A 13,431-nucleotide genomic window follows, 5' to 3' on the forward strand; every position below is an offset into this window, starting at 1 on the left:
TTGCAGGATATTCTAAAAAAAGAAAAATACAAAGAATCCAGAAATAGTGGAGGCCACGACTAATGGAGCAGAGAACAAAGTGAAGAAGACAAACTGACAGCTACTGACAGAATAAGAGCTCAACAGAAATGAGACAGAGAAGATTGGATGATAGGAACAGCTATTTTGGAGAAAATGACATCTTAGTAGGTAATACTGATTTAGTATCATCTTGTTTTGAAGTCTCATCTAGCTTTTGTCCTTCTGTCTCCAATGGTCTAAATAGGTTGTATCTTACTGGATTTTATTATGTACAATAGTATAAGCAAAAACCTTTTAAAGACAAGGAGATTATACAGAAACCATTATTCATTTTCTGTTAGTCGATTCTAAATACTCTGTAATGCTGTCATTCTCTTAAATGGTTTTACATTGTTTTGATATACTTAATGCTACAGTATACGAAGTTGTACTCAAGGATTTCAAGGAAAGAGACAATATGGTAACTACTTTTAGGTCAGGATTATCTGGTGGTGAAACACTATTCTGCTTAAATGGTTATGTTTTGATCTGTGCTGTTTCATTGTTATGCCCTCTTTTATCTCAATCTCCACTCCATTATTTACTTTTTTAATACTTTTTTAAAAAATTTTTATCCTTTTAATTAAAGGAAAAAAATAGCAGGATATATTATAATAACCCACTTTGACTTTCCATTACCTCGATTTAAAGCCCTGTATTACTCTCACCATCTGGTTTTTAACTGATGTTCCCCTATTCTGTTTTGCTGGATAGTATCAGGTTCGAAAATTTAGGCATCAGCTGTGAAGATAATGAGATTCATTATAACGCCCATTCTCGTTGACTTTTATCTACTTTTGAAGACCTACAATGTCTCCAATGGTTTGGCTTTGTCGGTTTTGTTCTTTACTGTTTTGTTCAATTGTATTATAACTAATGGTATAGGCAATTCTATTAGAGATAGCGGGAGGCATTATGGTAACCATTGTTGATCACCTTGTATTATGTTTTCACATTATCTATTATGTCCACCCTTTTGACTTGACCGATTCTGTTCTGTTATGTCACATTTGGTTTTACTCTCTTCCAAAAAAAGTAATAAGAACCGTGGGAGCAATGAAACCCAAAATGTGTAATAGTCATTGTACAAAAGAGAGGAAAAGAAAGTGCTCTAAACTATATAAGTGCATGCATATTTAAGTGTATAAGATAGAATATGATATCACAGAGTTTTATTGGATCATTGAACAGAACTGTTTGCAGTATCACTGATGGAATGTCCACTTTACAAGCTTTAATTTTGTGACTTGAACAATTATTTCTAAGATGACAGTATGTAATCCATTAACTAGTGATTTCCTACTGTTCATTTTTTTTCTGCAAATCTGTATAACTTGTACCCTTTCTCTGCTTTTTTTTCTTTTCTCCTTAAATAAAATTAAAAAAAAAATTCTTATCATGTACTGTACTTACTTTTAGACAGACATTTTCACATCAGCTGTTTACCTGCTTACAAAACCTAAGATAACATCAAAAATAAATTCTATATGATCTACGGTGAAAATACCAACAGAACTCCACCGCAAAGTCAACTTTGCTTCAAGACATGTATAAAGACCCAAGGCAGTCTTTACACATGACAACTGCATGTTCCATGTGAACATCTCATTTACATAAACAGCACATGTGCTTAGGCTTTCTTTTCCTATGTGGCTGTCTCGTCAATTTTCATCCTGTTTTGTCAGGAGCTTCCTACTATACTGCAATATGCACTTAGCAGGGAATTAAATGTCAAAATATAGTATCAAATATGTAATGAGTGCTTAAAATGGACATCAACATTTTCACATCAGCTGTTTAGTTGTTTACAAAACCTGAAAGATAGCATCAAAAATAAAAACTAATGTGAACTACAGTGGAAACACAAATCCAAGTCTACCACAGAAAATAAACTTTACTTCAACTGTCACACCCACGATAATCTTCACACATGACAACCGCCATGATCCATCAAAAGTATCACACCGGTAGTATGTATGTTTTGTTTTCCTGTACTTTCTTGTGGGACCCAGTTGACATCATTTTTGTTTATCTATAGTGATGGTAGGTCTTTGTGATGCTGTCCTTGCCTGTTCACCTGTCGGCCTATCAGTGTACTCCATCATTTTTTTGTGTAGTTCTCTAGGCAGAAACATTTAGTTTATCCTCTGCTGGAAATAATCTCTTAATGAGCTCCTGTTTCAATCCTCTAAGAAAATTTCTGTGATATTTTGCACTCATTTCCCTTGTAAACTATCAAACTATTATGCCACATGTTTAAGGATCAAATAAAATATTGGCAAATGATTTGGGTTTCGAGTGACATCATAGATGCCGTGTTACTCATCAACAACATCTATTCCACATATGGTTTTGTTGTGGAAAGTCTCCAACTCTGGCTTCCATTTTGTTGAGGTTTCCCTATCAATATTTCCATCTTGACAAAATGTTAACATTAGCAGTACCAGTTTGCTTTTCTTTGCTATATATGAGGCTGTATCTTTCTGAAACTCAAAGACTGTACAACGCAATGCTCTGTTTTGAAACTGCTACATTTCATTTGGAATTTCTACTTTCTTCCTGTGTATAGTTACTGCCATAGTCAATTTGTACTCTGTTAGCAAACGTAACACCAATCAGAAACCAGTAAACCAACACCTGAGTGTAACATTCCACTTAGTTTGGGAGACGGGAGTAACAAGTGAGTCCACAACATCATTTGATTTATTACTGTATGAATAAGGACCTAATGGCTGAATTCCATGACAAATGTCTAACTGAAAGAATAAGTCTTCACATCTACAAGGGCATAAATTTTTATGCCGTATTTGGTCCTGGTTTTTCCATAAGTCCATAACCTTCTTGTGATCACCGATGAGAAATCTGTGCAGACTTCAGTTCAATTAGTGAGTTGTCATAATAAATATATTTTTGAATATGACTACTGGTGCATTCAGAACATTTTACTTGCATTTCAGCCTCTGTGTATTTTACAGCATCTTGCAGCATTTTGTCTGTTACAATTTCCAACAATGATTGGTTGGACATTCAGTGCTGCCATTCTGTGCAATACATTTCATGTATTAGACCTAGTTCTAATACTGAATTGTTTAATTTAGTTGCATGGCCATTCGTAACATTTTGACTAGTCAAATCTGTACTCACATTGCTGTTTTCTTCACCACCTGAATCAAAGACGTTTGCATTCCCTGTGTCTGTAAGTCAATTCTAGCTCTATTTTATTATCACAGAAACTTTGGCTCACATAACCAATGTCAAAGTCATCATCGTCATCACTGTCACCATCATCATTCTTCTTTTATGAAAGCATATATATTTTAACATAATGGATCATCTTCATCATCCATGCATGAATAATCTGATGATTCACTTTTAACCACCCCCAAAACTTATAAACCTGGTTTTTCACGTGCCATTGTACTGAACTGTGCTACTTCTACCACCAAAATCAAAAATCTTGTTTAAACAAATCCTGGAGTGGTGTGGGTCTACTGGAGCTTCTGTGATGCTCTAGTAAATATATGCAAAATGAGAGCATAAAGGTGGGTCCAAATCCCATTTTGACACTTCTGCACATGTGCACGATCCTTATTTTTGTCATAGCAAGTGGGTAAATGTATATACAGTTACCTATATCCCTCAGGGAAAGGTACTGAGAGGCACGGTCAGCTACTATAGTGCTAAAATAAAACTTACAGTAGAAAAGTAAGTGATTGAACTGCTGGATGCAGGCTTATGCTTCAAGGGTAATGCTTATTACAGCTTTCTGTCACTGTGGACTTGTAGTCCACAAACTCTTGGCCTCCTTTCTTCCAGGCAGTACATCCTGGTCAAAGCACAAACAGAAAATGTTGCTCTTTTAAAGCAGCTAAAAAGTGGAGCTCATTTTTGTAACATATCTCCTGCAAAACTCAAAAAACTATGAATCCACAAATGGATTAATCCATTCATGAGATCAGAACCCTTACAGTCTAATCACTTCCCCAAACCCCGTCTCTAAACACTGCTACTGGGGTTGGGGACCAAGACTTCTACATATGAGCTTTTGGAAGACATTTTGACCAAAAAAACCTTAACAATGCCTCTATCTAATTCCTCAAGTAAGCATGTCTACCACTGTCATCAAAGGAACTCTTAGTGACAAGTGCAGCTTAAACAAAAAACACTAATTGTTTGAGGAACAGTTTCCAGAAATATTCTAAAGAATCAAATAACCACAAAACAACAACACAGGAGACCATTAAATTACATAAAGATAGCTACCTTCATTCCTGCTCTGCAATGCAAGTTTCACATCTTCAAGTAGCTTATTAAAGCTCTATGTATATAAAATGGAGAATTTTAAAATGTTTTATGCTTAAAATGAACACAACATTATTAATTCAAATTACATCAAAACACAGAAAAGAGAGATCACCTTGACGGCTTTCTGTGAATTAGGCAGTCCTTCTTCTATGTCTTCTAAAAGAATTCCTCCTAATCCTCGCTGGTCATGCTGATCTAACAACCTAAGTAGGGCCCTCTTATCTTTCAAGTCGTACTTGGGTTTGAACGCATACTTTCCATCTATGACTTCAATTTTGGGATTGTTGACTAATGCCTGAAACAATGACATAATGTATATATATTAACAAAAGAAAACTTTACACATACATTCTTAAATTTCAAATTATTCAAAAATATAACACTACCTAGTGCAGTGACAAAATAAAACTTGTATGAATTAGAAGATCTAAAACAGCAGATACACAGAATCCCAGAATAATAGGCAAAGATCACAGTCGTGCATGCTTCTTTACATATTATTTACATACATTATTTAGGGGGTAAAAAACCATTATAACAACTGCCTTAAGGAAAGCTGAATCTTTAAGATAACAAAATGGGTCAGAATCAATATTATGCCTATTAATAGTAACAGACCAAGTAAACTTTGTAGTACCCACTGCATCTCCATAGTAGTTCATCATATATTGGCATTACATGAGAAATATGACCCTAGGATGATGAAATCAGCAGTCAGTCCTAGCAGTTATAGAAAGCACTGAAAAGGTCTAGACTGGTTTGTACATGAACTTTACTACTGTCAGCTTAAGAATGAAACCATGTTGGAACTCAAGAATTAAAGAACATAATTAGGTGCCTAGTCAGTGCTATTGTACAAGTAGTATCTAGAAGAAAGCTCTGTAAGAAAGAGCAACAACTGTATTTTCTACAGTTACAAAACCTGACCCTGCGAGGAGAAACAAAACATGAAGAAAAGAGGGACAACAGAAAAGTAACACAATAAAAATAATCTTTAATGTTGGAAAGTCTATGAAATTCCGACATTAGATAAACTACCAAATTTAAGTGTGACCTGCCATAATTTGTATATCAATAGTATATATATATTACCATTATTCACAACATCTGTGCAAGTTTAAGTCTGGACACTTTGAGGTTACAATATTATAGTGGTTCTGCTTCTGGTAATGGCCAAGGAGTTCCTAAAAGACTATGACCTTCCATGCATGATATGAAGGGACCAGGAGCTTCTATGATGATTAACTGGTTCATTTTATATTATAACAATCAAGAACTATGTTTTGGATTGGTCAAATAAATTAAGCATAGTTTAGGAATTTTTCATTTGGTCTTCAGAATCTTAATCACTGGTCCTAGAAAGTATTCTTGTTCAATGTCATTAAATATATAAACTCAAAAGCATAAAAATCTATGAATGCTTATAATGTTATTTCCAGTCAAATGCAGTGGTGCATGCCTATAAACTCAGCACTCACCAGACTGAGGCTCAAAGATCACCACAAGCTCCCTGGGCTACGTAGGGAGCTCAAGACTAGCCTGAACTACATAGCAAGATTTTATCTCTAACCCCTTAGAGGCAATGATTATCAAGTCATAACATTAGTAACAGCTCAACAAAAATGTCTTACTAACCCTATACTACCTTACATTTACTTTTCCTAAAACATACATACTGAAAATTTATAAGTATATAAATTATAAATTTAGATATTCAAAATAAACTTTGTAAACATAAAAGTGATATGATACTTTGACTTTTTTACAACTTTTATATTGAAGTTCTAACTTTTAAGATTTTTAAACAGATACATAAAATTATGTGAAAACCAACAAGTCAAACAACTTAGAAGTATGTATGTTTAAAAAAAACAAAGACCCTTCATAAGTTCTTTTAAGAAACAATAAAAGGCGTAACCAGATTTCAGTACATTAAAAACACTCTAGGGGTTAGGGATGGCTCAGTGGTAGAGTGCTTATGTTGTATCTACAAGGCCCTAGGCAAAAACCCAAAGCAAAACAAAAACAAAAACCACTCTTAGTCGTAATAAATATGTCACATTTTCAAGCCCTAAGACCAAAAAAAAAAAAAAAAAAAAAAGGCACTCTAGTTATAGCAAATATTTCACAGTAATCAACTAATTTTTCTATATTTATAAACCCATTCTTACCTCAGTCATTAGCCATTGCTTCTGCTTGAGTCCAATATCTAAATGCTGTGTTTCATCCAAAATTTCTTCTAAAGTTAGAGGATGTGTATCTCCTCGCTGATGTCGGGTCTATTGAGGGAAGAAATTATCATTAGAAGAGTTTTTAAATGCTAAATGTATTAAATCAAAGTTTTACATAAATAAAAATCTTTGGGAATGTACAACACGTGTTTGTGAGGCAGTACAACTAACAGTAATGAGAAGCATGGACTACAAAACCAGACAGGACCAGCTTCAAACTCACAGCTTTATAAAATTAAATAACCTATAAAAAAGTATTTGCAACACGTATCATAAGGAACTAATATTTTGAGAAATCCAAAAATCAAATATGCAAACAAACAAAAAATGCAAATAACCTTACAGATATGAAGCTGTTCAATTTCTACTAAGATACTTCTCACCCATTAGACTAGAAAAATCTCTAATTGTCTAATGACTTCTTTGGTTAATCAGGCTATTAGGAAACACCTTGTCACAGACTGCTGGTAAGACAGCACATGGTACAAACCCTAGGGATGGCAAAATGTCCCAGCATTTGTCTATCTAGGAATTTATCCTACAAATATATCAAAACAGAAAATGATTAAAAATCATTGCAGCACTGTTTGTAGAAGGAAAATAGTGGAAATAACCCAAGCTGCCATCAAGAGGGGACTAATTAAACTGCAGCACCTCTATGTTCTATAGAGACATTAAGAAAAAACATAAGGTGTCAAGGACAAATTGCTAAGTTAAAAAAACACAGACACCAAATGTTGGAGTAGAACAAGAAATGGTAGAACAAGATATATTCAATGCTGGTGAAAATACAAAATGATACAGCTACTTTGGGAAATAGTTTGGCAATTTCTTAGGATTTAAAACACATTCTTACCTATCCAATCAATCTACTGATTACGGACCTTTTGTGTATGCACACAATAGTGTTTATAGCACCTTTATTCTTAAGTAGCAAAATCTGGAGGTAACCAAAATGTCCCTCAGTAGGAGAACGGCTAACATATTGTACATCCAGAGATCATCGTTAGCACTAAATAGAAATGAGAATCAAATGCATATCACTAAGTAAGGAAGCCAATCTAAAAAGGTCTCACATTATATGGTTCCAACTATATGACACTCTGAAAAAGGCAAAAGTATGAAGACAGTAAAAAATTTAGTGATTATCACAGATTAAGGGAAAGGAGCAACAGAAAGGTAGAACACCAGGGTATCTTAGGGGCAGTGAAACTACTCTTATGATACTGTAATAGTGAAGACATATCATTATACATTTGTCAAAACCCATAAAATATGCAACACTGATAGTGAATTCTAACATAAACTATGTACTTAAAATGATAACATGCCAGTGTAGTTCACTAATGGTAACAAATGTACTATTTTGGTGTGGCTTACTGACAGTTGGGGAAGACTGGCAGAGGAAATGTATCGCAAATATATATATCTATATATGTGAATCTAAATATGTGAATCTAAACTGCTCTGAAACTTAAAGTGCATTTTCTAAAAAGCATAAAAAAGTATACATCTTTTATTGGAAAGGGCAGATCTAAAAAAAAATAGAGGCGCTACCTCAGGAGACATACACTTAGTGACATGCACAGAAGAATGCTGAAGGAAGACTAGAAATCCCCCATGACACAGCAGATCAGGACTACTCCACCCCTTCCTTCACTTCTGCATTCTGCAAGATACTACAATTCACCTAGAATCAGATGAATGGTGGTGGATTTCATATTAAAAAGGAAGACCTAGGGCTGGTGATTTCGCTCAGTGGTGTAAGCACCTGCCTGGCACCTGCTGGTTATGAGTTCAATCCCCAGTACCAAAAAATAAAAATACAATAAGAGGAAGACTTTTAAAATGCAGATATTATAGAACTCATAGTGCTTTAAGAAATGATTATTTAAAAGCTGAATTAGTATTTCTTTTTACAAAAAGGAAAATGTTTCATATCTGCTAGATACTCAACTATAGAAGCTACTCCTAGTTCAAGAACAATTACTTTTTAAAAATCAACAATCTGTTCCTTCAAATACACCTTCCATTTAAACCATGTGTTAATGTAACAAAGTTACTGCTTTTTAAAAGAAATTCACTGTAAAGAGTACTTTGAAAACGTTTTCAAAATTATTTTCACCATCACATGATTTCTAAATTTGCAAAGTACTATGTAAGAAAAATTTCCATATCTATATATCATAAAATCTTTAGAAACAATTTCTTAAACTTCAAAGCTTCTAGTCTTTTTTTAAAATCAATTTGTCAAAAATATAATCTTTTTTGATACTTTCTCATAAACTGACATATAAAATGGAAATTCACTACACAAACTGACTAGTTGGTGAGATGAGATTAAAAATTAAGAGTTTCCTAATACAATCATAGTGTGGGACTTCAATACACCATTCACAATTAGTCTGTTCAACAAGAGGGAAAAAAAAAAAAAAAGAAATATCAGAGTTAAACCACACCATTAAAAGAAATAGACTTCAAGTGCATTTTCTAAAAAAAAAAAAAAAATGCACTTTAGTATTTAATCTAAAAACAGAATGGATTGTTCTCAACGACACACAGAACTTTTTCCAAAACAGACCACATTTATGTGATTAAAGCATGCTTAAATACATATAAAAGAACTGACATAATCCCATGCACTATCAGATCATAGCAGAATAAAGCTAGAAACCAACAGCAAAAGCAGCAACAGAAACTACACAAACACATGGAGATTAAATGATAATTAATGAATAATCAATAGATCACAGAAGAAATCTGGGAAGAATAAACTTTCCAGGGCAAAAGAACAATGGAAGAACAAGATACCAAAACTTACGGCACACAATGGGGACAGTTCTGAGAGGAAAGGTTATGGCTGTAAATCCACACATAAAATGAACAGAGCAATCCCAAATAACCTAATGATATATGTCAAGCTCCTAGAAAAATAAAACAATCAAAATCTAAAATAAATAGATAGAAAGAAATTGTAAAGAGCAGAAATTAATGAACTGAGGCTAAAAAAAACTGTACAACGGATCAATAAGGGTTAGTTCTCTGAAGGGAAACTGATCTGGGAGTAGGGACATGAGGGTGGGAAATAAAAAGAATCAAGATGTAATATAAATAAATAAGTAACTGCATGAACGTATATACACACACACACACTTATATATATACACCAATTTCCCCACAATGAATATATTTACTCTGTGTTGCAAAAATATAGATTTTAAAATTGAGAAAAAAAATTAAGTGTTCCAATCAGGTCTGGTTGTGCATGCCTATAATCCCAGGACTCAGGAGACTGAGACAGAAGACTCAAAAATTCAAGACCAGCCCCATGTGGCACAGCAAGAAAACTTAAAATGGCCAGGGGACTACAGCTCAGTGGTAGAAGGGATTACCAGGGATGCATGATGACTTAGTTCAATCTCTAATATCACCCCCAAAAGATTAAATCTTCGTCAAGTTTCTTCCTAGATATTAGATGATTTTTGATGCACTGCATTTAATAATTTCATTTTCTGATTTTTTCCCCCCAAATTTACAGGAATTGATTTTTGTAGACTGATCTTGTACATGATGACTTTATGACATGGGCTTACTCTGCCTACTGGTAGCAGCACTTCTAGTATAACAGAACACTTAAGTTTTGACAATTGGGTATCTATTCTTGTCTTCTCTCCTGACTTACAAAAAGTACTGAGCTGTTTCATTATAAGCATGTTTATAGATAAGATAGGTAGATAGACAGATCAGCATTCCACAAGCCCATGGGCTCCATAGGAAATCATTTTTTAATTTTAAAGAGAAAAAAATAAAAATCACAATAAAACAGTCTTGTAACAGGCTAGGAGAGTAACAATAATACACTGCATAGGCAGAGCATTCAGTTCAGTAGCATAAGCACCTGCCTGGCAAGCTCAAGGTCATGAGTTCTATCAGGAAAAACAAACAAACTGCATATTGTTATCTTTATAGTAGCCAGTCAAGAGTACAAGATACAGGCTTGAAACACTGCTCAAACAATACTAGTTCAAACCTTTTTCAACGAACTAAGAGAAACTAGCTGTATGACTATCTTAACTGTCATGTGTATATATTTTTTCCTTTTCCCTTTCTTCCTTAACCCTTTCCCCCATCACAATTTTTTTCTTCCGAATAGTTTCTCCCCAATTCACAGTATCTATTGTACATTTTGGATCTTATTCATTCAGATTCTCAAACTAGTGAACAATACAATGTTTACACATGTGGGTCTTATTTATTTCACTTGGCAGTACTCTCAAATTGTATCCATTTACCTATAAAAGTCTTCTTTGTGGCTGAGCAGTACTCCATTGTTAAAACAAACACACACACATCTTTTTTATTCATTTCTCAGTTGATGGGCATTTGGGTTGTTTACAAGATCTAGCTATCACAACCATGCTGCTATAAACATGGGTGCACACATATAGCTATGGTATGTTGCTTTTAATTCTGATGGGAAGATACCCAGAAGGGGACCCATGGGAAATTATGATTTAAAAAAGATAGGCCTTGTTTTTTCATGCTTCACATACCATATGATACTAATGTTCACAGTATCAAACAACTGCTACTAAATAGCTTTGCTAACAATTTCAACAGAAATCTTTTAGCATCACATGGCACAGTGCAAACAGCCACAGTGCTGAGGTTACTATCAATTTTTGATACAACAGGGTGAGAACACTGATAACTGGTAAGCTACACTGTACAAATGGGAGCACAGCACGTGACAATGTCAGAAACTCCCTTCCCAAATTTTAGCCTCCAATCTCCTTTTTAAATAGTGTCAACTGACTTACAGAAGCAAATTCACTAGCAGTATTACAAAAAGTGAAGGAAATGCTCACTCTAAACAAAGAATTTTTATGCACCATGACTCCTGTACTCTGCTGCTCTAACTATTGTAAAACACAGATAATGCAGTAATAGAAGTAACTCACTTCACGAACTTGATTCGTTCCATGATTCTGGTCCCAAAACCAAGTTGGATGAGAACCAAATCAAATTCAGCATTTAGGTTTAATGTTGACTTTATGGAAAATATGTTTCTTGTTTAATTCAGTCTGCAACCAAAATTGTGGAGAGAACTGAACTTATGAACTAAGTACCACTAAAAAGTATGTTTTAAGCTGTGATGTTTTGGTCCCTTTTCAAACTTTTTCAGTTAGTTATTATTGTATTGTCTTCATTTTTATAATTAACACTTTTTGTGGAAGACAACTCCAGTGACTCCCTTTGAACCCCAAACAATTAATGTGACTTCGATTATTTGGAGACTCATTTCCTTATACTGACGTGTAAAAAGCTGGCTACAGTATTTCCCTCTCTATAGCACCCCTAAACAATTCCACTACTACCTTAATTGGATTATGTAAATTGATCCTTCTGCATATCTTTATCTCTGCAATTTACAGAGATGCCAATCTTGCACCTGGCCAGCCAGCTCAAATTACTCTAATTCTCGCCATCCTCACTCATCCATGAACCAGCCCCTTCTTCACAAGATAATAGGCCTTTGTCCACATGTCCTTATGGGGAATGAATTTAGGACCCTTTGACTGCCCTTAACTTGGAATATGTCTTGGTGTTTTTACTCTTGCCCATGGGTTGCACTGGTGGTGGTAGATTAAAATTAATTTACTGGGACTCTAATAATGTCTCAATGGGATTACAAGTATAACTTTTTGGGTTGTGAGGAAAAATAGAAAGAAGATTACAATACTTGGATGACTGAACTTGATATTTGGGTTTATAATTTTTTTTTTAAATAGAATGCTTCATGAATTTGCGTGTCATTCTTGTGCAGGGGCCATGCTACTCTTCTCTGTATCATTCCAATTTTAGTATGTGCTGCTGAAGTGAGCACAACACTTGTTTTTTATCAACATGTCTCACAATCCAGTATGATGACCTCTGAAAATTTTAATGGAAGAAATTTGTATACCTAGGTTCGTGAACAATTCTAGTAAGGTCAGTAATAAAGAACCATAATCTGCTGAGTGATTTTACTGATCAATGCAATAATAGACACAAAACTAAACTCTACCACTGTAGTAATAACTACTAATCAATGGTTTATAACTACTAATCAAAGGTTTATAACCATGAGTTGTAAACTAAGACATCCTATTTCACCATGCACAATATACACTTTACAAAACTGAAAAATCATAAAAACAATCACAGCCACTGGACAAGTCATAGTACTTCCTAGAATCACAATTTAAATGGAATGAAGTCTGTATTATTTGGGGGAAAGATTAGGGCTACATCTCAGTAGTAGAGTACTTGCCTTGCATGCATAAGGACAAGCATCATGAGAGGCCATATAAGAACCTTGTTTGATAAAATGAGAAACAGCTGTTTATCTAAATCAAATCAACAGATTCTATCAACATTTGTTATGCAATAATCTTGTAAAAACTTTTAACAAGATGATACATTTCAAGAAAAATTTTTGTTCTACAAAGGAAGAGCCAGAAACAAGAAAAGGGCCGGACAGATTCAATGCAGGGATCAACTGTGTTGATCCTATCAATGATTGATTGGCTCAAGGCAAAGTTTTGCCTCTGGTTTTAAAAAAATCCTGATATCACAAAGCATTGCTTTCTTCAGAGAGGTAGAAGAATCTAAAACCCTTGGAAATGAAATGGAAAATGTCTTGAAGGATGCTACAACAATAATTTGTTTTATTAAGCAAAGGCAACTGTACTGCACTTGAACAGTACAATTTCCTGCTAAACACAGAAATCAGTGGCTTAACTGAGGTTATATCAACAGACCATTTAAGCTGAAAGGTGAATTACAGAAATAT

The 13,431-nt window shown here is 34.3% G+C and overlaps 1 protein-coding gene and 1 non-coding gene across 3 annotated transcripts in view; both read right to left on the bottom strand.

Moving 5' to 3' along the window:
- Positions 1-13,431, bottom strand: part of Gtf2e2 (general transcription factor IIE subunit 2) — a 76,348-nt gene that overhangs the window by 35,993 nt on the left and 26,924 nt on the right. For both annotated transcript variants that reach the window (XM_003474876.5, XM_063240116.1), the window contains exons 4-5: positions 6,537-6,644; positions 4,478-4,660 (exon numbers count right to left, since the gene is read on the bottom strand). In XM_003474876.5, the coding sequence (XP_003474924.1) occupies positions 4,478-4,660; positions 6,537-6,644 (291 nt within the window). The remainder of the gene's footprint in view (positions 1-4,477; positions 4,661-6,536; positions 6,645-13,431) is intronic.
- Positions 12,379-12,481, bottom strand: LOC134474036 (U6 spliceosomal RNA). The gene has a single exon (XR_010044604.1). It is a non-coding gene; the product is annotated as a U6 spliceosomal RNA (small nuclear RNA).

Source organism: Cavia porcellus, unplaced genomic scaffold (assembly GCF_034190915.1).
Source record: "Cavia porcellus strain 051 isolate PalLab524CR breed Dunkin Hartley unplaced genomic scaffold, mCavPor4.1 scaffold_29, whole genome shotgun sequence".
NCBI lineage: Eukaryota > Metazoa > Chordata > Mammalia > Rodentia > Caviidae > Cavia > Cavia porcellus.